Here is a 22,450-nt window from a genome sequence, read left to right on the forward strand (position 1 = left end):
CAGGCAGCTCAAGTTATATTTTAACTTGCGGTGGTTAAGAATTACAGGGTTACGGGAAATTTTCATTTATCTAAAAATTGTTGTGTTTGTATCTGATTCACTAAAGATTACACACCACTAATTATCATCTAAAAATAAATGGTGACTCAACAGAATAACAGAAAACAGCATCACTCCTGTTTTTGCACACAAGGCCATTGTCATATTCAAACAGGAAAACAACCAACCCAAAATACTATTACAATATAATTATGTGCTGTGGCATAGAGATTAGTTAATGGGTAAAAATTTAAAAAAAAAAACATATACACCTGTCATAGTTAAACATCTCATTCCAAAACCTTGGGATATATATATGTATATATATATGCAAAATAGGGTGTCCACAAACTTTTGTCCACGCTATTGATATTGCTGAATGATAAAATTCGAGCGATTAAAGTTGGTGATAAAATGTTTTATAATTACTCGTAGGAGTGAACAAGAGTACAAAACTAGAACACCAGTTGTAAAAAATAGTTTTACCTTCAATATTCTCCACGTAGCAGTAGACATCATAGAGCTCATCAGGCTCCAATAGTCCATAGTTCCTCACTCCCGGCATGCCATCCATGTCTCCAAAGCAGCCCTCTCTTGGCATCTGAATGGGATATCTGAGCAGGGAAATAGCACACGTCATTCAAGCACAGAGTAACTGTCCTCCTTCTCCAAACATGACGTTTGTATGAGCACTGTTGAAGTGCACAGAAAGGTTTGGTTTGAGATGAGGTGAGGGGCCTCTCAGCCACTTGATGATGTGTGTGTTGTGATGTGCAGATGTAGAGAGCATATCAAATTAGCTGTCTGAGTGGTGAGTGGTCAGCCCTCCAAGGTGACCGACCTCCACTGGGGATGCTCCCTTAGCTCCAGGAACAACAACATGGCCGTCCAGTAAATTAGTGTTGTTGTTGGTGGGGAGCGGCAGGAACTCTCGCCGAACCTTGACTGAACACCCAAGTGTTTTAAACCTCGAATTTAAATAACACAAATGGAGTTTGCAAGCTAAGAGGCCTAAGAGCGCAGAGCAATTAGTCCTGTCTGATAGCGGAGCATTTTCTCTCAGGTCCTAACCTTACTGAGTGGTCCGAGAGCCAGCCTGCATCGCACTGCTCGTATCCACTCTGGTAGGCAGCGAGGAGCTGCTCTGGGGTGGCGATGTCAGCCCCGATCTCCTCGCAGGCCTCGACAGCCCGCTCGAAGGCAAAGGCGTACCGGCTGGATGCGTCGCGATAATGGAACACCACCCCTGTAAAATCCAAAAGAAGAGCTGTGAGATTTTAGATGTGTTTTATGTCGTTAAGTCTGCGAATGTTATGCAGATAAAGGATATGCCGGTGTTAAAAATCATCCGGGTACCTTCGTTGTGATCGCATCATCATGCATAATAGACACGGGGTGAATTTTCAGCATCGTGTTGCAGAGATACAGTTGAACAACATTGGAGCAGAGATCATTATTACCATAATTTCCCAAGTTAGCATCGGAGGGAGAAAAAAAACTGATGTCTTTATTTCTGATCTGGTTTGTGTTCAGACTTTTTTACAAAAAAACAAACAGTTATGGCTCATTTAAGAGGCTTTTGTCATTCAGTTTGGAGGACTTGTATTGTCCATATATAAAACTGCGCTCAACTAACTCCCAAACATTGTGATCCAAGCATTAGTCAGTGTTATACTGGCATTTCTACGCTCTACATTTCATCCAAACATAGTGAAAGTAGCATGCGGTCTGATATATTAGCTCACGAATGACTGTGGTCAACATATCTGATAATGTATTACTTAGTGGGTGCAGTGAATGAGACAATTCATCATGCATGTCGACGGTGTACTGCATCATACAGATACAGAAACAGGAGAGACACGACAGCCTTTTTCTTGTTCTCCACAAGACTGTTTGCAGTTCACACACACCTCATGAGTTGACTCACACATGCTCGTGCTGTCAAGGCCATCTGGCTATTTTGCTACGTATTTCTTGTAGGGCAAAAAAATGTGCTGCAGAATTTGAATTGCATTCAGCAAAATTCATCACAGTGTGCATGGGTCAGATCCTCGGGCAGGGAATACGCGTTATTGACTTCTGTCAAACAAACATCCAATAATGCAATGCGTTCACTAAGAGTGCCTTTTATCTGCGTGTCACTTTCCCAGAAGTTACATACAGGTTGTAAACAAAATAGCAGGAAAATATGACAATATAATTCAATTTAATTTCCCATCCCGGGACAATAAATCATACCTACTGCATCTATCTAGCAGCTAAAGGCTACACTATGTTCTCCATCTGGTCTGTAAAGAACTAGATATTTCCCTCTGGAGTTGGAAGACATCACAAATATACCTAAAACAGTGAATATCGATCTTGAATTCATCAGGTGGCCCAAACACGACTCCAAGTGAATTATACTTTCTACAGACATATAAATAAGTAACTTTTGACCAATTGATGAAACATTAGCGCTGTGTTCACAACTTATTTTCACTGCCCTAAAGCAGCTAAAAAAATGGATATTGCACGTTTAACTTTAAAGGATTTTTTTTTAGGCTGTTTGTATGCAAGAGGTGAATTAGAATAGCAGAAGGTCCAGCTGCTGAATCCACTACATGGTCAAGTGTTCTTGCTATTCTGTCCCTGCCACCAGCTCTTTCTTAAATAAAGCATGTCTATCATTACTTTAAAAAAAAACGTCAAATGCTGAGTTTTTGTTCCCTGCTTGCTTTCATTTGGTTTGATCTGTTTTACGGTTTTAAATCGTTTTGTAATTTTCTAACCACGTTTTGTGTCTGTATCTCACCTTTGACCTTGACCTGAGCCACGTCGTCAGCGTCCTCCAGGCCCTGCTGCACCTCGCAGCGGTAGAAGCCGGTGTCGTTCTGCCTCAGGCCCTCCAGACGCAGGGTGAGGTCGGCGGGGGAGTAGGCGTAATTGAGCAGCGAGGCTCGGTCCTTGTAGGCCTCGCTGACTCGCACCCGGTCGCCGCGGGCCACCAGGATCTCCGTCTCTCGACCGTGGGTCAGGACGCTCCATTTGACCCGGGGGACGGACAGCACGGCGTGGCGGCCGTTGGTGGAGGGGGTCGGCGGCGGGTGGGCCAAAGACACCAGGCAGGGTAAAGTCAGGTTGCCGCCCAGCACGGCAAACACGGGCGGGGTGTCGGGTATGGTCACCTGGAGCAGCTTCGAATCATCTGAGAAGAGGCAAGCTTCAAAGTAACGGGTGACATTTTGTGAAATATGCTCTTTCATTGTTTTTGTAGAGCCAAACGAGAAGATCAAGACCACCCTGATGTCTGTGTGTTCAGTACAGAGCTAAAGCGAGGAGACAAAGTAGTTTAGCAATAAAGACTGGAAGCATGGAGAAACATCTGGCCTGGTTCTGACACGCTACTCCTTCAGCTTATCAAAGATATTTTTTGCAACTTTTTTCACATGTTAATTTTGGAAATGCATATATCTAAACATTCAACAACATGATGTTTAGCAGGTTTCCTGTTTACCATTTAGCTTAGCTTGCTAATTAACACCAAAAACAAGTAACAGTTGGGGTTGAAGATCATAATTTCTGCAATAATTTGGAGAAATTCATTGTTTGGCCTGATGATGGCGCTAGATAAAAGTTATCCGAATTAATCCTGTGTGGAACATGAATGTCTTGACTGGATTTCATAATAATCCATTTGATATATTGTTGAGACATTTTCATGTAGGCCAAAAGATTTCAGCTAATCACTAAAGTCCTTTGGGAAACATTATTTGTGGAATAATTGAACAAAATGTCCTGGTAATCCATTAAACAGTTAAAGAGATAATTCAGCCAGCAGCGATTCAAGCTGAGATTCCGGATGAAGCTTTATAGTTTTGTACAACATCCCTGCATGCAGCTGGTTATATGAGCCACAGCCTCACATTTAATATCAACAATGGGCCACAGACCTGTTAGACAGACATGGTTGATTGCTCTTTGGTCAGTTTGGAGCATCTCTAAATACTCGGTTGTGCTTCTTTTGACACAACTCGATGAGAAGACATTTCCGTAGCTGCATCAGTTGACCTTGATTTTTCTCGCGGGGACACTCGGACAGTCGTTTGAAAACGGCCTCCGGAGTGCCAACGTCAGCGAAAAACAATACACGACAGGAAATGATTAAAGACCGCCCTGCTGCCCTGAAATGTCAGAGGTCACCCATGATTTAATGAAGGCGTGGATGTCTGTGGTGGGTGGTGGCGGTGGAAGTGGCTGAGTGGATGGGGAGGGGGAGGAGGGGAGGGAAGGAGGGAAGGGAAAGGTTGGGGGGGGGGGGGGGGGGCGCACCTGACTCGTGGTGGGGAGTAGAGGGCGACGGCAGGACGAGGAGACAGATGGCACACAGCAGCACAGGTAGAGGCACTTCCAGGCTGTAGGTAAGAGACAAGAAGGGGGAGGAGGGAGGACACAGTGTCTGAACTTGAATATGAGTAGGAAATCTCCACCGCAGAGTTTAAACAAGATTCGTGTTTACCTCCTAACTCTCCGTTTTCACCCACACCGTCGGTAAGAACCAACGGACCCGGACCAAAAAGACAAATACCGAGTAGTGAAGTTCGTGACTGAGCCGAACTAACAAGCGTTGGTCTTTTGATTCGATTTATTGACAAGATAATGACTGAATAATATGAAGCCAGATGACTCACATCTCTTGGCTCATGTATCATTCACTGAATACCCACTGAAGTGGTTTTCAAGAGCGTTCATCTTCGATATCTTCAAATTCATGAGTCGACCCACACACTTCAGGTTTGTTTGTTCTTTTGAAAATGACGATACCAGCTATCTTTTTTATTTTTATTTTGTTTGTTGTTCTTGTATTTTATGTTTCATTACAAAACATGACAACTGAAGTCCACAGTTTTTGAAAGGGGCAAAAACAGCCTGTCAGTTAACTGGAAACAGCGTTTTTATGTCCTACGACACTTGGATGCCAAGTGTATTGTGTTTAACTTCCCACGTCAAGAATACAACCTCACTGCAGACATTTGATGGCAGCTTTATGGGTGCTCTTTCACTCAATGAAGGTTTTATTTTCTCTATCTGTTTTTTTTTATTATTTTAGGAGTGCATTTCTTTTATCTTTATGAAAGCATCCATGGCATTTTAACTATGTAGACAGCTTTAAAGACAATCTTCCAAGAACAGCTGGCTAAAACAAAGAAAAATAACAACATATATTTTCCAAATATGAGTTCCTCACTCTGTAAAAACAAGTCAAATCCAATGCATAATATAAGGATGAATAAAAGACACAATATACAGTACTGACTTAATATTCTGAACCAGTCATCCAACTCAAATCCATTTTTAACATCCTACATTTTTCCAATCGCTTGGATTCCATTTGATTTGTTTGGGAATCACTATATAAAGTTTGATTGACTGATTGATTAAAAGCACACAGGTAGCCTCCAACATTCATGCAACTCGGCAAAAAGCCAGTAAGCTGTTGACATTAGTATCTCTGCTGGAAAACAGACGGTACAATGACTCCATCAGCCACAGGTAACGTTAAAACAAACACAACAGAGGCCAACTTCTATGTGTTATTCATAATCAGGCTAAATTACAAAAATAAAGGTTTGAATGGTTTTAGATGCCTCTAAGGCTGTATCAAGGTTCCACTTTGGATGTTTCTATCAAGAAAGAGAAAGACATTTTATTAGTGGGTTTATAATTGTATTCTATTTTGCACTTTCTGCCTTGTGTTGTTGTCGTCGCTGTTATTGCTGACTATGTAGGCCAGGACATTCTAAAAAAAAAAAAAAGAGACCTGTAATCATGGCTTTAATCAGGCTCAACGGGGTTAAATAAAGGTCGATTAAAATGGAGCTAATTTATGTTTTACTTTAAATATGAATTGATCTGCCGGTTGAAAATTATACAAACTAACTAACATTAAAGTAAAACAATAAACATATAGTGAGAAGGAAAATGCTCTATTAAGTCCCCATGCCGTAATCCATTTAGGGGTTAGGATCTCCAGGGCATTAAAATGTTCAGTGAATATACTGTAATGTCCTCTGAAGTGATGAAAACACTGTGTGTGCGTGCGTGCGTGCGTGTGCATGTGCGTGTGTGTGTGTATGTGTGTGCGTGTGTGTGTTGCAGAAGGACGGAAGGACTGTCTGTGTGTCCTTGGAGCTTTCTAGCTGCTGTGAGTCAGACTTCAGGAGCTGCAGCGTGTGAGCTGAATTCTGATTCCCCAAAAACTCCCTGGAGGGTCGGACTGAAGCCCAACCGCCAACTTAACTCGATTTACCATCATTACCGCTCCTGTTATCCTGCAGTCTTTTCACTTTTTCTTTTGGTGTCCTGGTTTTTCTTGTCTTGTATTGTAATGCGATTTCCCTGCAATCCTACTGTACGGTCACACACTATTGTCTGCTTGGAGGATAACTTAAGTCTTCTCTGTATTTCTTACAAACAGGCTCAACAAATAACTCAGAGTGTGAAAGGCTTTGATCCAAGAATAGAAAGTCTTTGTATTACAAAGCTGCATGAGGCGACTGTGGTGTTAATGCAAGTAGTAATATCAATAAATGCTGCCGCCAAGAAATGTCCATACAAGCTGAATTTAAAAAGCCCTAAACTCTGCCTTCTACTGTAGTTTATCTTGTCATGAAAACTTGTCACATTTGGGCTGTGTTTGTAGTTTTCTTCTTCACAGACGCTGAATTTAAAAAGTAAAACTGACCCCCAGTTCTTAGGCGGAATAATTCAGTGAATGCACTTAACTATTTTACTCTTTTTATAATCTGATTTCTAAAACAGCAGGTTGATGGGCTTGATTTCTTTGGAGCCAATTTCTTTGCCAATTATGTAATAGTTTTTTTTAATCAGAAAGACTGCTGAAAATAACAGATGTAAATGGAGTGCCATACACACATTCGTGTCTATTTCAGGATAAAATATAATTATTTTTGTCATGCCCGGACTTCCATCATTTAGTATCATTTTCTGATTAGAATTTCAATTGATCCAATACTTTTTGTTTATGACTAAATTAACTTCCCATCATTCTACTAATTAGCAAATGTTAGCATGCTGCTGTAACATGCTGAGCAAGCAATATGGCAAACATTACACCTGCTAAACATAAGCGTATTGTGATTATGAGCATATTAACTTGCCAACGTTAGTATGTTGGTATTTTTTAAGTATTTAAGCATTATTAGCATGACTGTAGACTCTTAGGTATGCCCAAAGTGCCTGACAAAGAATTCAGGATAAAAGGAAATTCTTACACCTCACAATTCATCCTCACATTGAAAATAATTTATTTCACAATAAGACTGAAGCTAAATCTGAACTCGAGAAGTTGAAATATGTTGGTCTCCATAAAGGAACATTTGACTGTTTAAAAAAATCAAGACATTTGTGCAGTCCACTCTGGACCATTAGTCCAAATGTTGTAAAAAAAAAAATCTGAAATATCACTGATATACGTATGGCCGCAAATCTAGGCTGGGCTCGAGGAGACTGAACAGCTGCATGTGCAGAGTTTGCAGTAACCAGAAAACGTCATGTAAAATATATGTAAACTTCTTACTTTCTTGCGTGCACATGATTGAGTGAAGTGTTTTAACACGGAGCAATCATATTTTATGCCCGACCTCAGAGTGACGTCTTTATTTCCCTTTCTGACTGTACAGAAATAAAAAAATAAATAACAATCGAGTCGTATTAAGCTTGTATTCTTTGAGGCAGGATTTGCCGCTAATGGAAGATTACAGGTCACTTAATTCAGCCACAAACAAACAGAAAACAGCAGGTGACCTCCAACGCCTCACTGACTCCTCACTGAGACCAGATAACACTTCACCTGCGGGTGAGCATTAACAAGCACTTCAACAGGAGGACGTAAATAAGGGTGAGTGAGTGTAAACAGTCCATCCAGACCCTTTAATCTTTAATACAAGCTCCTTTACAAGAGGCCCGTGGAGAGCAGAGAGGAAGCCGGACTATCAGTCCGTCTCAGCCGAGGATGAACGAGGGCGCCTCAGTGGAATCAGACATCAGAGTTATGTCAAGGAGCTTTTCCTTTTGTCTGACAGGAGTTTTAGACTTCAAATGATGAAGGAAATTAAAGTTTGTTTTGTGGGTCTCGGCAGAGAAAGACTTCTAATCAAAACAGGATTAATAAATATAATCGCTCAAAGGGTTTTTATTTTTAATGCCTAAATTTGGCTCTGTCGTTACAAAATGAAAGCTTTGAAGACAGAAATGCCACATGGGGATAAAGCTGGCTATTCACATCATTTTTACTGAACAGAGCTGCAGACAGGAAGGTATACTGCTATCCTTAAGATGTAGAAAGGAAGGGCGAAGGAAAAGCAACAGCAAACGCAAGTGTGTGGTGTATGAGAAAAGAATAATGCTGAATCATTAGGACACAACATGGGAGAGAGAGAGAGAGAGGTGGTTTTCCTCAGGCGAAGGACGCATCCCAGGCAACATCACAAGTGCAAAGGACAGGCATCGCAAGTGGCTGAATAGTCAATGACTTCACCTTGAGGTGGGGGGGGGGGGAGGCAGCGGGGGCCAAGAGAGAGGATGTTTGACCGCTCAATTTGCCAGGAAAGGTCGTATGAGGCTGGAGGGGGGCGGGGGGGGGGGGGGGGGGATGAACTACATTCTTTAAGGACTGCACCAGCTTTGTGAGAGAGTTTGGCCCATTTGTCACTTTACCCAGCGTGCGAGGAGAAGGCTCCTGCTGCAGTCGATGGCTAAAGTGCAGCGCCCATGCTGACATTATTTAACACGCTGCAAAGAAAGCGCTCGCTCAAATGGGACATTATAAACTGTTGACGAAGACGCCCCGATGGGTTATTTCACAAACTCAGCCTGACGTGCTGCGACACTCAAGAGTTTCATCTCGGCGAAACACCTGCGCTGCGTCTCCAAATGACGTACTTCCCCTTGGTACCATAACAAAAAGCGCTCTCAGGCGTCAGAACTCTTGCTTGTGTGCAGGTCAGGAACTTCGACGTGGTCGTTTGTCGTTTCAAATCGCACACTGCCGTCCTGCACTGACAGGAAATCACCTCAGCATGCGAACCCGCCAAAATACCTGCAGCTTTTGATTTGTTTTCTTGCCCTCTGTTTAACACACCCAATAAACACACCGGTGGCTTCTGTCCAGCAGCAGTTTGTGAAAAAGAAACGCTTTGGTGTGGTTGTTCAGGAACAAGCTGCAGCTTCCTCAGACGCCTTCATTTGGAAATCCTTCACGTCAGTGGCCCCGCCCCCTTCCTCGACGTGGCCAAGACGGCGACCGTTTAGGGCGGAAAGCGTCGAGCGTCGAGCGCTTGTTTTTTGGACCCGTTTTGAGTGCACCGTCGGGGTACTCGTAGTGCACTGCACGTTTCTGCACTTGACAGTGTGAACCCACTTGTGCACCCAGAGTAGAGAGTGTTCGTACACAAGTTCGCCATTTGGAACACAGCACCGGATTCTCAACGCTATAAAAATCAAATCAAATCTTTCAGCTGGTACTGACAGTCACATTTTCTAGTTTAAATAATAAATACTGCCAGTGATCAATACTCCAGCTGCGGCTAATTCTGCGAGCAATTTACCAAAAGTAACTTAGCTATTGTCTGGCTAATACGCTGGGCTGAAACCACTAATTGGAGTTATCAGTCAGAAGTGTACTTTTGCTTTCTGAGCGACAATAAGGTGATTAAAGATTAAAAAAAAAAAAAAAAAAACTACACTTGAATAATCTCAAAGGAGGTGATCCTTGTCCGATTTAAGGGTTCACGGGATTGGAAAGTATTCAAATTTGGTGAATGAAATCAATACAGGATTCAAAATCAGTAAAATAAAAGGGAACTCAGTGACACTGGAAGTCTCCCGCGCACACATAACCACACCGCCAAACGCCGCCTCCCTCTGCTTCTGTCATTCAGATTTGAGAATGGGTGTAAAACCACTCGCTGAGCAGCCGTTGGACCGACCTGACCACCTCCCGCCGATTTCTCATGGCAAGGACCACCGCCGTTACCCTGCGTTTTGCCCCCTCAGCAGATCCTCATCACTCCGGCCCACATCGCACCACCTCGAATGATTCGGCCAGCCCATCTCCAGGGGCAACCCTGAACCCCCCCCCCCCCCCACCCTTCACCCTCCACCCCCTCCCCCTGACAGACACAATCTGACAGGAAGCAAGGACCAGCCGGAGGGAGGAGAGGGGGTGAGTGGGTGGGGGGCGGGGGGGGGGAGACCTCTCAGAGAATAGAGGTAGCAGAAAGGAAGAAAGAGGCCGTACAGCATGACAGAGTGCCGAGAGAGACGTTGAGTTCACGGGAATGGTTTTGGAATGGTTCACCGGTCGGCCCGAAGCGGCAGCCATGCCTTATTGGCGGTTTAGCGGCCGACTCTGCGTGCCAGAGGGCAAAACTTTTAAAGCGGTGACAAAAGCCATAAGCTACGAGGCTCTGGCCGTTAGCTACGGCGGCGCGTAGACGTGCGCGTGTCCAGTCCGCGCACGTGCGTGCCCTGTGGTCCGCGTGCCTGCAGGCTGATTAGGGCTGGAACTGCCGTGAGTTTTAAGGGCTTACGCCTCAGACAGGGCGAGACGAAAACAACAGCAAAACGCAGCACAGCGCTTCTGCACTCATTACGCGGTTTGAGTCACTTTTCCGGAGGGGCCGCCGGAAATGTGCTGCTCCTGAAGTTACAGGAAAGCGCGGCGACCGCAGTGACCCGCGTGGCCTGCAGCCCCCCGCTGAGAGACAACTGCGTTCACCAGTCACGAAGGAGCCACGAACCAAACTGGTTGAGTTTAGAACTGCGACACTGGAAAAGTGCGCCCACCGTGTCTTTAAATAAACATTTAAAACAAACACCTCGCAAGCATGCGGGCAGCAGAATATCTGGCACTCAGCGACATGTGATAAAAAAAAATGGTTTTATTTATTCAGGCGTCACCACCTTGACGCTGAAGTATAATAATAAACGAGAACATTTCTGCTATAATCCCGTCGTGAAAAAAAATATTCTATTCGGCGTTTGATGGCTGTTGAAACATCAAGATCATTAATCGATGTGTGTCCTCAAAGCTCAAGCTTCTGTTTTAAACGTACTGTATTATCTGGTTTTGGTATTCAGTGCTTCTAAATACTAAATGTCGTGTCTTTTCTTCATAAGAATGTAGATTTGTCCCAATTTGCTGAGCAAATTGACTTCTTCCTTCCTGGAATTTAGAGGAACACAATTTAGACTTTTATGATGAGAAATAAGATAAGAAGTCTTCATCCATGAATAAGTAAAAAAAAAAAAAAAATCCAAGTAATTCAATAAATGAAGGCAACTTCTTTTATTTCTGGTATTATTGGGGTGACTCGAGTATTTCTAAAAAAAAAACAACAACAACAACTGTGACCTCGGCCCTGAAAACTTGCCACATTCGGAGCCTGATGAAATCCTCTCTGAAGCATATTCAGCGCTCTTTATTTCTGCTCTTACTTTCTCGAACGCAGGTACAGTATATCTGAAGACTTAAATCCTGTCTACACTCGCACATTCATCAGTGAAGTGTCTGTTCAGATGCCTTCGAAACAAGGTCGCTATCCGTTTTTGTTTCAGGTCTGTACTCGACAATAAAACAATGGCGACGAGCTTAAGACTGGCTTCTTGTTTTAAGAGACTTCAGTTGTTATTTGTCTTTTGACAGTCAATTGCAGAACAACAATTCCTCTGCACAGTCCGAATGGATTTACAGCACACACCCTGAAATTTAACCTGAAATTCAGCACTAGCTGTGGATATTGTTGCAATTTGAAAATGTTTCAAAACACTGACAAATATTTCCCTTCAAATATTCAGTATAAACTGACATCCTATTGTGGTCTGTTGCGTCGCTGATCTGTTGGAACCAAACTACGTCCACACCTCTGAAGTCTCTTTGTGGGACTAACTCCTTAACAAACGGAGCCGCCGTCAGCCATGCTTGTTGTTGCTGTTGTGTAACTTACATACGTAACTGCGTATGATGTCATTACGTCCACAAATCAGAATATTTCCACCATCGCGATATGATCATTAAAAATGATTCAGATATTATTGAGATTGATACGATACCGCCCACCATTATAGTGTTGTCTGTTGTGCATTTGGAGAATACTTTTGCTTTCAATGCTGTGAATATTTTTTGACTGTCTGCAATCTTCACCGTGTCACATGAGCTAAATCACATCGATCATAAGCCTTTATGGTTATTGTGTCCTCACTTAAACATATCGAAGGCTTGTTGATCATATGAAACAGTGATATCTGAGCGACAAATTTATCAGTTGGATGTTGTTGGCTTTGGAGGTGGATATTCATTTATTATTGTATTTTATGTTTCTCTGAGACAGCATTCATATTTATAATATTATAATATTAAAATTGCCTAATTGAACTGTAACAGCTTCGGCACTCTAATAACGCCGTGATCAGGCCTTCAATACATGTGTGTTTATTACATCTGGTATTGTGTCATCAAAAGCTTCCTACGAGACACTTGTGCTTTAATTTTAGGACAGAAACTTGACATTTCAGTTGTGATAGTCCCGGGCTAGTCAAACATTTTGATTCAACAACTTTTACTTTCTGATCCACAACATTTCACAACGAATTGTACTTTTCACCTCATCATGCTGGTTTAACAGCCACTGATTAGTTAATCTACTCAATACTATACACATCTGTTAAATCAACACGTTGCCAAAACTAATAACCCCGTTTTAATCAACCAGCACTTTTACTTTTGATACTTCCAAGTTCAATTTGCTGGGTTTTTTTTTTTTTCGTACTTTTATTTTGAATGCAGTACAATGACATTTACTGAGTATTTTTTTTGTTTTTGTTTTTTTTGTTTTACATTCCGGTATCACTTCATCTCATCAGAAAGATATGAAACCATCCACCTCTGTTATCACTGAGACTCTTTGTGAAAACACGCAGTGATGCCGCAGCAGGTGACAACTGATGCTGTCCGCGCGGCACTTTGTTTCCCGCACGCGCTGCCTAATCAAGCATTTATCACGCATTTAAAGTTAAATCGTCCAAAACCACGAAATGTTGTTTAAAAAATAAATAAATAAATAAATAAAAAAGTTAATTGATTGAAAAGCTGTTTTCCATTGCAGATGCTTGTCAGGAAATGAAATACATGCATATTAAAACTCAAACTTGACAAGAAACCGAGGACCTTAAAAAATTTAAAAAAAATAATAAAATAAAAAAGCGTTATTTCACCGTCGTGTTGGCACTAATGAAACACAGGAAAGAGGTGCAGGCTGAGCTTACTTCATTTTCACCAGAGTCAAGTGTCGCTCTCGTCTCGCAGAAGTTGTCCCCCGTGTCTTCCTCGAAGGAAAACCCCCCCCTCGGACAGGTGCGGGTCTTATTGTCTGCTCTACCGCACCAAAAAAAAAAAAAAAAATTCTCCTCCGGCAGCCTCTCAGTGCTCAAGCGACCGACCGGCGTCTCTCAGGGACAAGGCGGAGGCTTTGACTTGTGTCCCTTCCCGACCACCGAGATGAAGAGGAGGTGAAGAGAGGAGAAACCGGGATGAGAGCCGTGTTAAAATACCGGGACCCCCACCTCCTCCTCCTCCCCCCCCCCCCCCCCCCCTCACCTCCTCCTCTTCCTCCTCCAGCCTGGAAAATCATAATCTGCTGAGAGGTGAACAAATGAGGAATAAAGGGGGTTTATCGATTCTTGTTTTGTCAGTTAAAAAGAACTAAGTAGGAGGTCCCTTTAAACAGAAATTTAATATAATGAGCTATGGTGCATGGTGCTATTTTAGGGGAAGAAGTAGTCAATGTTACGGCTGCAATGACTTGACTTTTGTGGCCTCTAGGGGGCAGAATAACTCAAAATGTCGCTGACAAATAGCATTAATATGTTATAGGCTAGCCTTAAGTTAAATGGTCACGGACCATAATAATAATAATAATAATAAACAAGGTTAGTTTAGTCACTGTTGTTTAGTTTAGTTTAGTTTAAGTTAATATTATCCTATTTTTATTTGTATATAATGTGCATTTAAAAAAAAAAAAAAAGATTTAATATGTTTTACTACCTCTATTTTTTAATTTGGCATTTGTATTGCTTTCCCCTGTACCTGTATATGCTGCTGTAGCATAAAAAAATTAAAAAAAAATCCCTTTGAGAGATTAATAAAGTATCCGTCCGTCCATTCATCCATCCATCCATCCATGTCCGTCCGTCCGTCCGTCCATCCATCCATCCATCCATATCCGTCCGTCCGTCCATCCATCCATCCATCCGTCCATCCATCCATCTAATAGTTGACACAAAACACCATTAGCATTTAGTAATGATTTATGATATTGTGCTTTCACCAGGTATGCTGTTGTGGTGAGATGACCAAATCACTGCATTTAATACTACTGAAATCAGAGTTTCATGGTGGTTGAAGTATAAATATCTTCAATTACTTTGTTTTAACATGAAGGTTTATGAAAAAGAAAGAGAATGACAGTGTACAAAAAAAAAAAATCAAGCAACTCCTTTAGTCTCTGACATTAAAAAAAAAAGAAAAAAACTGTAATACACCAGCTGTGACCTCTTGAGGATTTATCGCTATGAGTGACCTCTTTCATTACATCTCTAATAATATTGATTAGTGGAGCTTTAAATGATGGAATAATTTATGAGGCCTGTTAATTTTACTGAGGAGCACAGTTAAAAACACCATTAACTGACAGTTTGAATCTATTACGGAATTATAGCTCATTCAGTACTGCCCGTTCCTAATTTTGTAATGCATTTTTAAACGGGTTGTATTTAGCATGTGTATTTAATAACCATTAAAAATAACTCCCACAGTTTGTTCCAGGGGTTTTTCTTTTCTCCTGGTCAGCTTTCATACATAACGGCATTAGACGCTTGATGCCGCTGAGCCTGCTACCAACCCACACTGTGCTCTCTCTCTCTCTCTCTCTCTGTACTCTACAAGTAATGTTAACTAGTAATCTGCAAAATGGACAAATTCCTGATGGCTTGGCGGTGGGTAATAAAAAGCGAATTACGCACATGGGGCTGATGCCCAGCCGTGACTAATATGGTCACTGTGTGATCTTTGAATGGAAAGGGTAATATGTACAGTCTAGCTCCAATTAAATAACTGGACCCGGGGGGCAATAAATTCCATAAAATCCATATTGTGTCGCCTAATGAGAACGGCAGCACTCTTTCATGTATTTCAAAACCCTTATTAATACAGCAGGTGATCACTTAATCTTCTTCCATTTCAAATTTCAAGATTTTAAATCAATAATGTGGTAGCACATTTAACAAATATCAAAAAGAGTGAGCGTGCAAAAAGATGTTCCTCATTTTCATTCAGCCTGAAAAAAAAAAAAAAAAAAAAAAAAACGAATAAAACTTGTTATTAACACATCAAACTCGACACAACCAGAGAAGAAAGTTAAAGCCTCTTTTGGTTTTAAAGCTCTTTCTCTTATAGAGCTAATAACAGGGAATAAAATGCAATTATTCACATTACTGCCTGTACACAAAGAGATTAAGAGGGGATAAACTGTATGGGATTAGCTAGACTAGAGAATGGATTAAATCATGTTGATTTGCAATGTTTTTTGTTCCGCCTCGTTTGCAACCTAAAAGGTGAAGAAGTCCAGGGTTACTTGTTGACCGAAGGGCTTCACATGACGACTGTAAAGGCGCTCAGGTTGGCTTAAAATAAAGTATGTGTTACGGTCTTGCAGCCAAATGTGGGAATGTTTGAGTTTGACATATATATATTTTTTTTTAAGTTTCCCAAACCAACAATCATGAACACTTTATGCAGCTACTAGCCAGATGAGCAGAGGGGAAATGAGAGGGCAGGTTCAGATCATTTAAAACATAACAACGAGACACGACGATGTCACCCATTCACTTGAATGAACATTGATCGTTGAGTTCAACATTTTCGAGCTTGCAAGTTTGCTTCGACATTGTGCTGCCCGCTGCACATGCCGATTAGTTTTTCTCACGATGGCTCCGCCAACTTAATCCCACTTGGCTCATGGACGCGACATTGAGATCGGTTAGAGCAGATCAAAGAGTTTTAGTAGACTACGAGAAAGTTTTACAAATAAAAACATTCATGGTCATTATACAGTACAAAGAATAATCATACTTTTTTTTTTTTTTTTTGCAGTTGTAAACATCTTTTGTATAATGGTGGTGTATGGGGAAAATGCTTTTTGGGCTACTGCACTACCCAATATGACCACTAGGAAAATTGCCACCTGGAAAACCAAAACAATGAGCTGGAAGATGCTAAAAAGTACATACGAAAGGGAACTCGAAATTCAGGTGATAAACCTGCTGAGAATTAGCATTTTAAGAAAACATTCACATTACAGACATTTGAGACACTGTTAATATAAAAAAAAAAAAAAAAAAAAAAAAAAAAAAAAATTATGATTATTGCCACTTTGGAGGCAATAAATCCGTATTGGAATTTCTGAGATCTTAAAACGTGACAGCGTGGTATTTTGGGGAAATGTTGGGGTTTATTAATGAACAGAAAGCGCTGGTGAATCATCGTTAGTGCAGAGTGTTGCACTGCGAGGTTGTGGTGCGTCTCTACCCCTTTAATGAGCTTCCCCGTGCCGGCAGTTGTGTCTGGTGTGGCTTTTTCAGGGACGGATGGCACGCTGTATAATTAATGAGCTGGTGTTGAATTCACAGCAGGGAAATAGTGCTGATACGCTCGCCTTTAAGGACAAACAGTTGCCAGAGGAGACATAAAGTGGAGCAGTGTCAGACTGCGGAGGAAAGCTGTGTTTACACCGGCGTGAAAGACTGATGTCAAGTCAAGGTTTGGATTTGTCCGATCCACATTTATTCTGTCGAAATCATTTTTAAAGTGGGAAGATGACTTTTGAGACAAATACTAGCTGTGGCAGGTGGACAAAAGACATCCAACACTATTAGGCTGTCATTTAAACACGCTAAAAATAATGTCAGAAGGGAAGAAGAACATGTTAGTAGGACGCTCCTGTGGTTTAGACAAAAAAAACAAAACAAAAAATGTCATCAGCTTTTTTGATGGACTGCTTTCAAACTTTGTGCACATATTCAGGGTCCCCAGAGGATGAAGGCTTGCTGACCCTGAGTTATTAGTCAAATATATCAACAACGATTGGATGTATCACCGTGAATTCTGGTTGTTTTGGTTCCATTTCCCTTACGTACACCTCGCCTAAGAGCCCCGCAATAAATGTTATCTTCGTAAAGGTGCATTTTTTTATTGTTTTAGAGGTGATGATTGAACGGTAATGGTCATATTTGAGGCTCTGCTTTGTGGTGCTGTTGTTTGTATTATAGTGAGAGGTGTTTATAACTATGTTCTGCCCTTACTGACCTAAGTGGGCGGTACAGAGTATTTTAAGCACCTCTCAATACCTTAACTGGCAACTGAGCGTATCTGAAAGCTCATGTGACATTAAGATGACACACGGCTTTGTGTGTTTTGTGCACTTTGGCAGTAGATGGTACTCGTTGCAGGATATCTCAATATTGTCAGCTTCACAACAGTAATTCTTGTGGTAATGATTTATTGAAGGTAAGACCATGCTCAAGTGAGACAACTGAATTTGTCTGACATTAACTGTACAAACTCTGAAAGTAACCATTTCCATAACAGCAGATTTACAGACTGAACAGAGCTGATAATCAATTGGACTTCTGTAAGGCCATCCTAACCCATCATCAATGAGAATCACCTGGTCCACAGCCACCAGTGAGGACCCTGAAGTTATGTCATGTAATTTTCTTAAAAAAAAAAAAAAAAAAAAAAAAAACGATCACCATGAGTCCTTTTGAATCTTGTTGGAAATCAAAACAACTTCGGTTTTAAAATTTAGGACTTTTTATATGCCAGATTCTATGTTGTTTATGGGCTTCTTTTTTTTTTTTTTTTTTGCAATAATCTATTTCCCCAACAACTTTATAAGTGCATTTTTCATTTTTAAAAACATTTCAATTAAAAAAAAAATAATTATTGGTTTGTAATAAAAAATATTTTTCATAAAAGCTGCAATCAGGACTCATGATTTCAGTTTGTCTAAATTCCCAGCGCCGGCCCTGTAAAACATCCCTGACAGAAGCTGAACAGTACGGCATTATTATATCTCAATTTTTAACCTGAAAAGAACTGATAGTTCTTTTAGTGCCATTTTAGTGAGATTAAAATGTCTTTTTCACTGGTGGCCAAATGATGATGAGAATAACATTCACTGATGTGGTGTAAGCGTGACTCTGGGTTGAATAGGGTCAACGACGGGGGCTGAACTGCTGACTTGATCGTAAACACTGAGCTTGTGAATTCGTCTTTTTGGTGTCTGGCTGTTTCAATGATGTATTTTTGTTGCTGGAAAGACATGACTGCCCCCAAGTGGCAGGAGCACCATTTAAACACAATGTAAACCCTGAGAAAGTATGAACCCGTGGCCTGTGATCCCAAGTCCGGTTGGCTTCGGATAACAGCTGACTGAGAATCGTCACAAACATAATGCATCTGTTGAAACTGAATGTTACATCGAAGTGTCTGCTAAAGCATTTGTTCAGATTCAGTATACTGTACAGTTTTCTGGATTTCCTCATTCATGTGCCAACAGCAGAGTAGGATGTTTACATATCCAGTCCAGTTTTAAACAAACCAAACTCACTCCTCTTGCTGTGTTTTCAATCTTTGTTCCTTTCAGTCCTCGAAAAGAACTCAAAGCGATTAATCATAATTTTTTTTGCGCATATGTGAACACTGGAATGAACTCAGGTCCTACTGAAGAGAACCAAACTGAGACCGGGTCGGGAGGGGGGTCTCAGTTCGGGTCGTTTTCCAGTCCACGTCGTGGTTAACTTAACCCCTGTGCACTGTGACCACAAAGTGCTCGGGGTTCGCTTCTCCCTTTGTCATTCTATTTGAGCCCTTTTGGCTTGCCGTAGACAGATAACATGCTGTTGAACTATGACACGAATAAACAAATATATTGTATTATACCCAATACTGACACCTGTCTAATCCTCGTCCACTAGTCTTGCTGTCGTTGCCATGGTTTCGTCCTATTTGTTTTTCGTTTTTTTGAGTGTCAAAGTGCAATAAGATGTAAATCGGTCTATAAGGCAAAGTGAACCGAGAACACATTGTGTTTACATCGCACGGGGTGAAAGGAATCACAACATCAACATAGACCGAACCAAACTGAGACCACCTCCCAACGCTGCCTCTGTTCGGCTTCAGAGGGGTCAGATTTCGTTTGGAGTGTTCAGATATGCAAAAAAAAAAATGCTGACTAATCACCGAGTTCATTTCGAGGGCTGAAAGAGACCATGTGTTAAAAACTCTTCAGTGAGTCACTCAGTCCAAAACACATACTTGCCACATCAAATCTTTATGTTAACGGAGTTCAACCGAGTTCATGTCCTCGCTGTCTCTCCAGACTTGTCACTATCTGGTCTGTGATTTGGATGCTAGTTTCTTTTCCCACTCCTCTTCCACCACTTTGTAAAGCTCCATAGAGGCTCTAGCATCCTCCACAGAAGAGTGGCCTTTCTTCCCGGTCTGAGGATGCAAGAGAGAACGAGTTCAGCATCACGTTGGTGGACATTTATTAAAACATGATGGCGTCACTTTGTTAGTTGAGAAACTCTGATTCTCACAACTCCACAATTGCATTTCTGCCATGTCTCAGTTAATATACGTCACGGACTACTTCATGACCAAAGTGGATTGCAGCTATTTGTTTGGTAGAAAAAAAAAAAAGTAAAACCAAATATGTGGTATGATTAATATTTGTGGTAGGTGTTGAAAAAACAAATTATAAAACCAAAGTTACTTTTGTGGCACACCAACCAAAAGCCTTCTTTCAGACCTGAAATACATCAAACTTCTGGCTTCTTCTCTCTGTTTAAGTAAATCTGAAATAGTGGATTCAGGTGCATTTCTATACACTAAACTTGCTTGACTGACATCGTTTGTACACATCTTCCATTCTTTACTTCACCGAACGTAACTTCTCCTACCTGGATGTCCACGTTGAAGATGGCCTTGGTGAGTCTCTTCAGTGAAGCGCACTCAGTCTCTGCAAAGCCGGCCTTGAGGTTGAGAAGAGGGATTCGGGATGTGTCCCTGGTTAAGGCAATGGGGTGAGAGTAACTGAGGACCTTGAAGTCGTTGTGGACGGCGTGGCCAATCACCACTTTCCCCTGGAGCAGCTTCAGTATCTACAGTACCAACAAAAAAACAAAAAAAAACGTTTTCACTCACTGAACTCAATAGGTTTATACAGGAAGCACATTTTATAATAGAAATACCAAGGAGCAAATTTATATTAGGGCTAACTTATTGAATGTATATATGCTTAAGAGCTGACCCAATGACCTTTATTACTTAATGCAGCACAACCTGAAGAAAAAACGATCAAGTTTTCCCCCCATGACACGAAAACAGAGATGCAGGGTTAAACAGACAAGGACAAACCAATGACATTTATAAATATTAGTCATCCAAGCTGTTTTAGTAACAGGTAAACAATCAAAGTGATTTGTCAAATGAAAATGGAAAACATTCACTAATTCCAGCGTCTCAAATGTGAAGATTTGTTTCTGTTCTCTGCCTTATGTGAAAATAAATAACACAGCTTTGTGTTTTTAAGTTAACTTATATATTTCTATTTATTTATTTTTTCCACCCAAATGATAAATCCTTTGACAGCACTGCCAGCAACACCTGAAAGCACCTGAAGTTTGTGCCCAGAGCAGGTGCACAACAGTGGCAACAATAGCAGATAATGACTGGATAATAGATAATAGTGGATAATTACTACTTACTGCAGTGGAAAAGTGCCAAGACAATACCTGCGTTGATCAAAGAATTACCTGTTGCTAATGACCACATTTTCTCACCTCCTTCCTGGCCTCTGCGTACGGCATGGCCTGGACGAGGTCACTGCGTCGGATGCCGCTCCACCGGGTGCGGTAGTCAGTGATAGGCATGGGGGGGTTGATGAACTTGTCGTAAACCACATCTCCGTCGTAGGACACGACGCTGCAGCGCGCGAGCTGGCTGATGTGCCCTTTCGGCCCGGCGCCCACCATCTCACAGTCAATGGCGAGGTACTTCGTGGGGATCCCCGCTGACGTGGGTTTGTGGCCGCTGGACACCGAGGGCCCGCAGTCGGTGGCGGCTGACTTCGCGTTCACGGGTTTCTGTCGCGCTCCATCGCTGCCTTCCGTGTTCACAGTGAAAGTCGATGCCGAGGGACTGGAGCTACATTGGGAAGCGGCGGCCGCGCCGGCTGGGCGAGCTGAACTTTTGTTTCGCGTGGAAGCGGGAGGTGGCGAGTACTGCGTGGCTGCTCCATTCTGGTGTTGACCAGACTCCTCTCCGAAGTGCCTGTTTCTGGGCTTGCCGCCCAAGTAGCCCTTTCTCTCCCTGTATTTAAATTTTTTGCGAAACCGGTTTTTCGACTTCTGCTTTTCTTCCGGTCCTGTCGTCTGTGCGGTTTCGTCAGTGGGGCACACGCCGATCACAATGTCAGACATGTCAAATATTATGTCTTCTCAATGCACTTGCGCGGGACAACAGTGGCGTAGGTCTGCTCGGTGCAACTGCTTCACTTCGGTCTACAGTCCAGTATGTGTCGGCTGAAACAAGTATAAATGGACCATCCTGCAAGGAAAACACAAAAACATTATTGAACACAAGTCTCGATTCGTTGGACTTCAACGTATAACGTCTTTACAACCTATGTGAATCGACCTGCTTGTAAAGGCAAGAATTTAAAACGAGCACATGCATATTTACATTCAATTTACATTCACTTTTTTTTTTTTTTTTGGGAGGGGGGGGGGTAATAATTCTTAATTCATCTGTCTAATTTGATCAACTTGTTCGGTTATACAGTCGACACCAAAGGAAAGCGTTCACTTTTATATACAACAGGAACTAACCCGGGTTGCGCAGAGGGACGGGCACAGTTACCGTCCTCAACCACGTCGGAAAATGACAAACAAAACAAAAAAAAAGGGGAATTTCACGTCGCTGGATGCGGCTTTCGTTTTTTGCTGAAAAGGTCGAGCTGGTGGTTGTTGACGTTTATGCCAGCTGACGTCAGCTCGCTTGAAGCTAATCCGATGGTGACCCGTTTGTTGGACTATCTCTCACCGACTGAGCTTGTTTTGTTAAACACTTGTTGGTTGATTATTTTTTTTTTTATCAAATATAACTTTGTGATATAATAAAAACACGGACCTTTTACACACGGAGCCGCACGAGTCTTCCTGCTGCCGCTCACAACGAACCATCAACATCCGGAGCATGCGGCCTTCAGGTACATCTTGAAAAATC

At 41.9% G+C, this 22,450-nt stretch overlaps 2 protein-coding genes across 4 annotated transcripts in view; both read right to left on the reverse strand.

Annotated features, from left to right (window-relative positions):
• bcan (brevican) overlaps positions 1-13,636 on the reverse strand; it is a 28,830-nt gene extending 15,194 nt beyond the window's left edge. The window contains exons 1-5 of one of the 2 annotated variants that reach the window (XM_069140797.1): positions 13,369-13,636; positions 4,354-4,436; positions 2,837-3,229; positions 1,111-1,285; positions 526-653 (exon numbers count right to left, since the gene is read on the reverse strand). In XM_069140797.1, the coding sequence (XP_068996898.1) occupies positions 526-653; positions 1,111-1,285; positions 2,837-3,229; positions 4,354-4,436; positions 13,369-13,373 (784 nt within the window). In that variant the 5' untranslated portion in view covers positions 13,374-13,636. Of the gene's footprint in view, positions 1-525; positions 654-1,110; positions 1,286-2,836; positions 3,245-4,353; positions 4,437-13,368 lie in introns of both variants that reach the window. The other variant, XM_069140788.1, reaches the window with a different exon arrangement.
• Positions 13,637-17,882: 4,246 nt separating this feature from the next.
• On the reverse strand, positions 17,883-22,430 carry isg20l2 (interferon stimulated exonuclease gene 20-like 2). 2 transcript variants are annotated; one of them, XM_069140820.1, is made up of 4 exons: positions 22,355-22,430; positions 21,007-21,772; positions 20,125-20,325; positions 17,883-19,663 (listed from the first exon to the last, which is right to left on the reverse strand). In XM_069140820.1, the coding sequence occupies exons 2-4, from the start codon at positions 21,643-21,645 to the stop codon at positions 19,550-19,552; spliced, it is 954 nt and encodes a 317-aa protein (XP_068996921.1). In that variant the 5' UTR covers positions 21,646-21,772; positions 22,355-22,430; the 3' UTR covers positions 17,883-19,549. The 2 variants fall into 2 exon arrangements, with proteins under 2 accessions (XP_068996921.1, XP_068996929.1); XM_069140828.1 differs by lacking the exon at positions 22,355-22,430 and adding an exon at positions 22,054-22,348.
• Between the last annotated feature and the right edge of the window lie 20 nt (positions 22,431-22,450).

Source organism: Embiotoca jacksoni, unplaced genomic scaffold (assembly GCF_022577435.1).
Source record: "Embiotoca jacksoni isolate LCO1_2020_lvr unplaced genomic scaffold, fEmbJac1.0.p SCAF_11, whole genome shotgun sequence".
NCBI classification, from domain to species: Eukaryota; Metazoa; Chordata; class Actinopteri; family Embiotocidae; genus Embiotoca; species Embiotoca jacksoni.

What these genes read in the sequence shown, in the direction of transcription:
- isg20l2 (XM_069140820.1), bottom strand. Translation starts at nt 21,645, where the DNA reads ATGTCTGACATTGTGATCGGCGTGTGCCCCACTGACGAAACCGCACAG. An exon ending in ACGCAGAGGCCAGGAAGGAG is followed by an intron (nt 20,326 to 21,006) that starts GTGAGAAAATGT and finishes TTGGTACTGTAG; the next exon opens with ATACTGAAGCTGCTCCAGGG. An exon ending in TCTTCAACGTGGACATCCAG is followed by an intron (nt 19,664 to 20,124) that starts GTAGGAGAAGTT and finishes TTGCATCCTCAG; the next exon opens with ACCGGGAAGAAAGGCCACTC.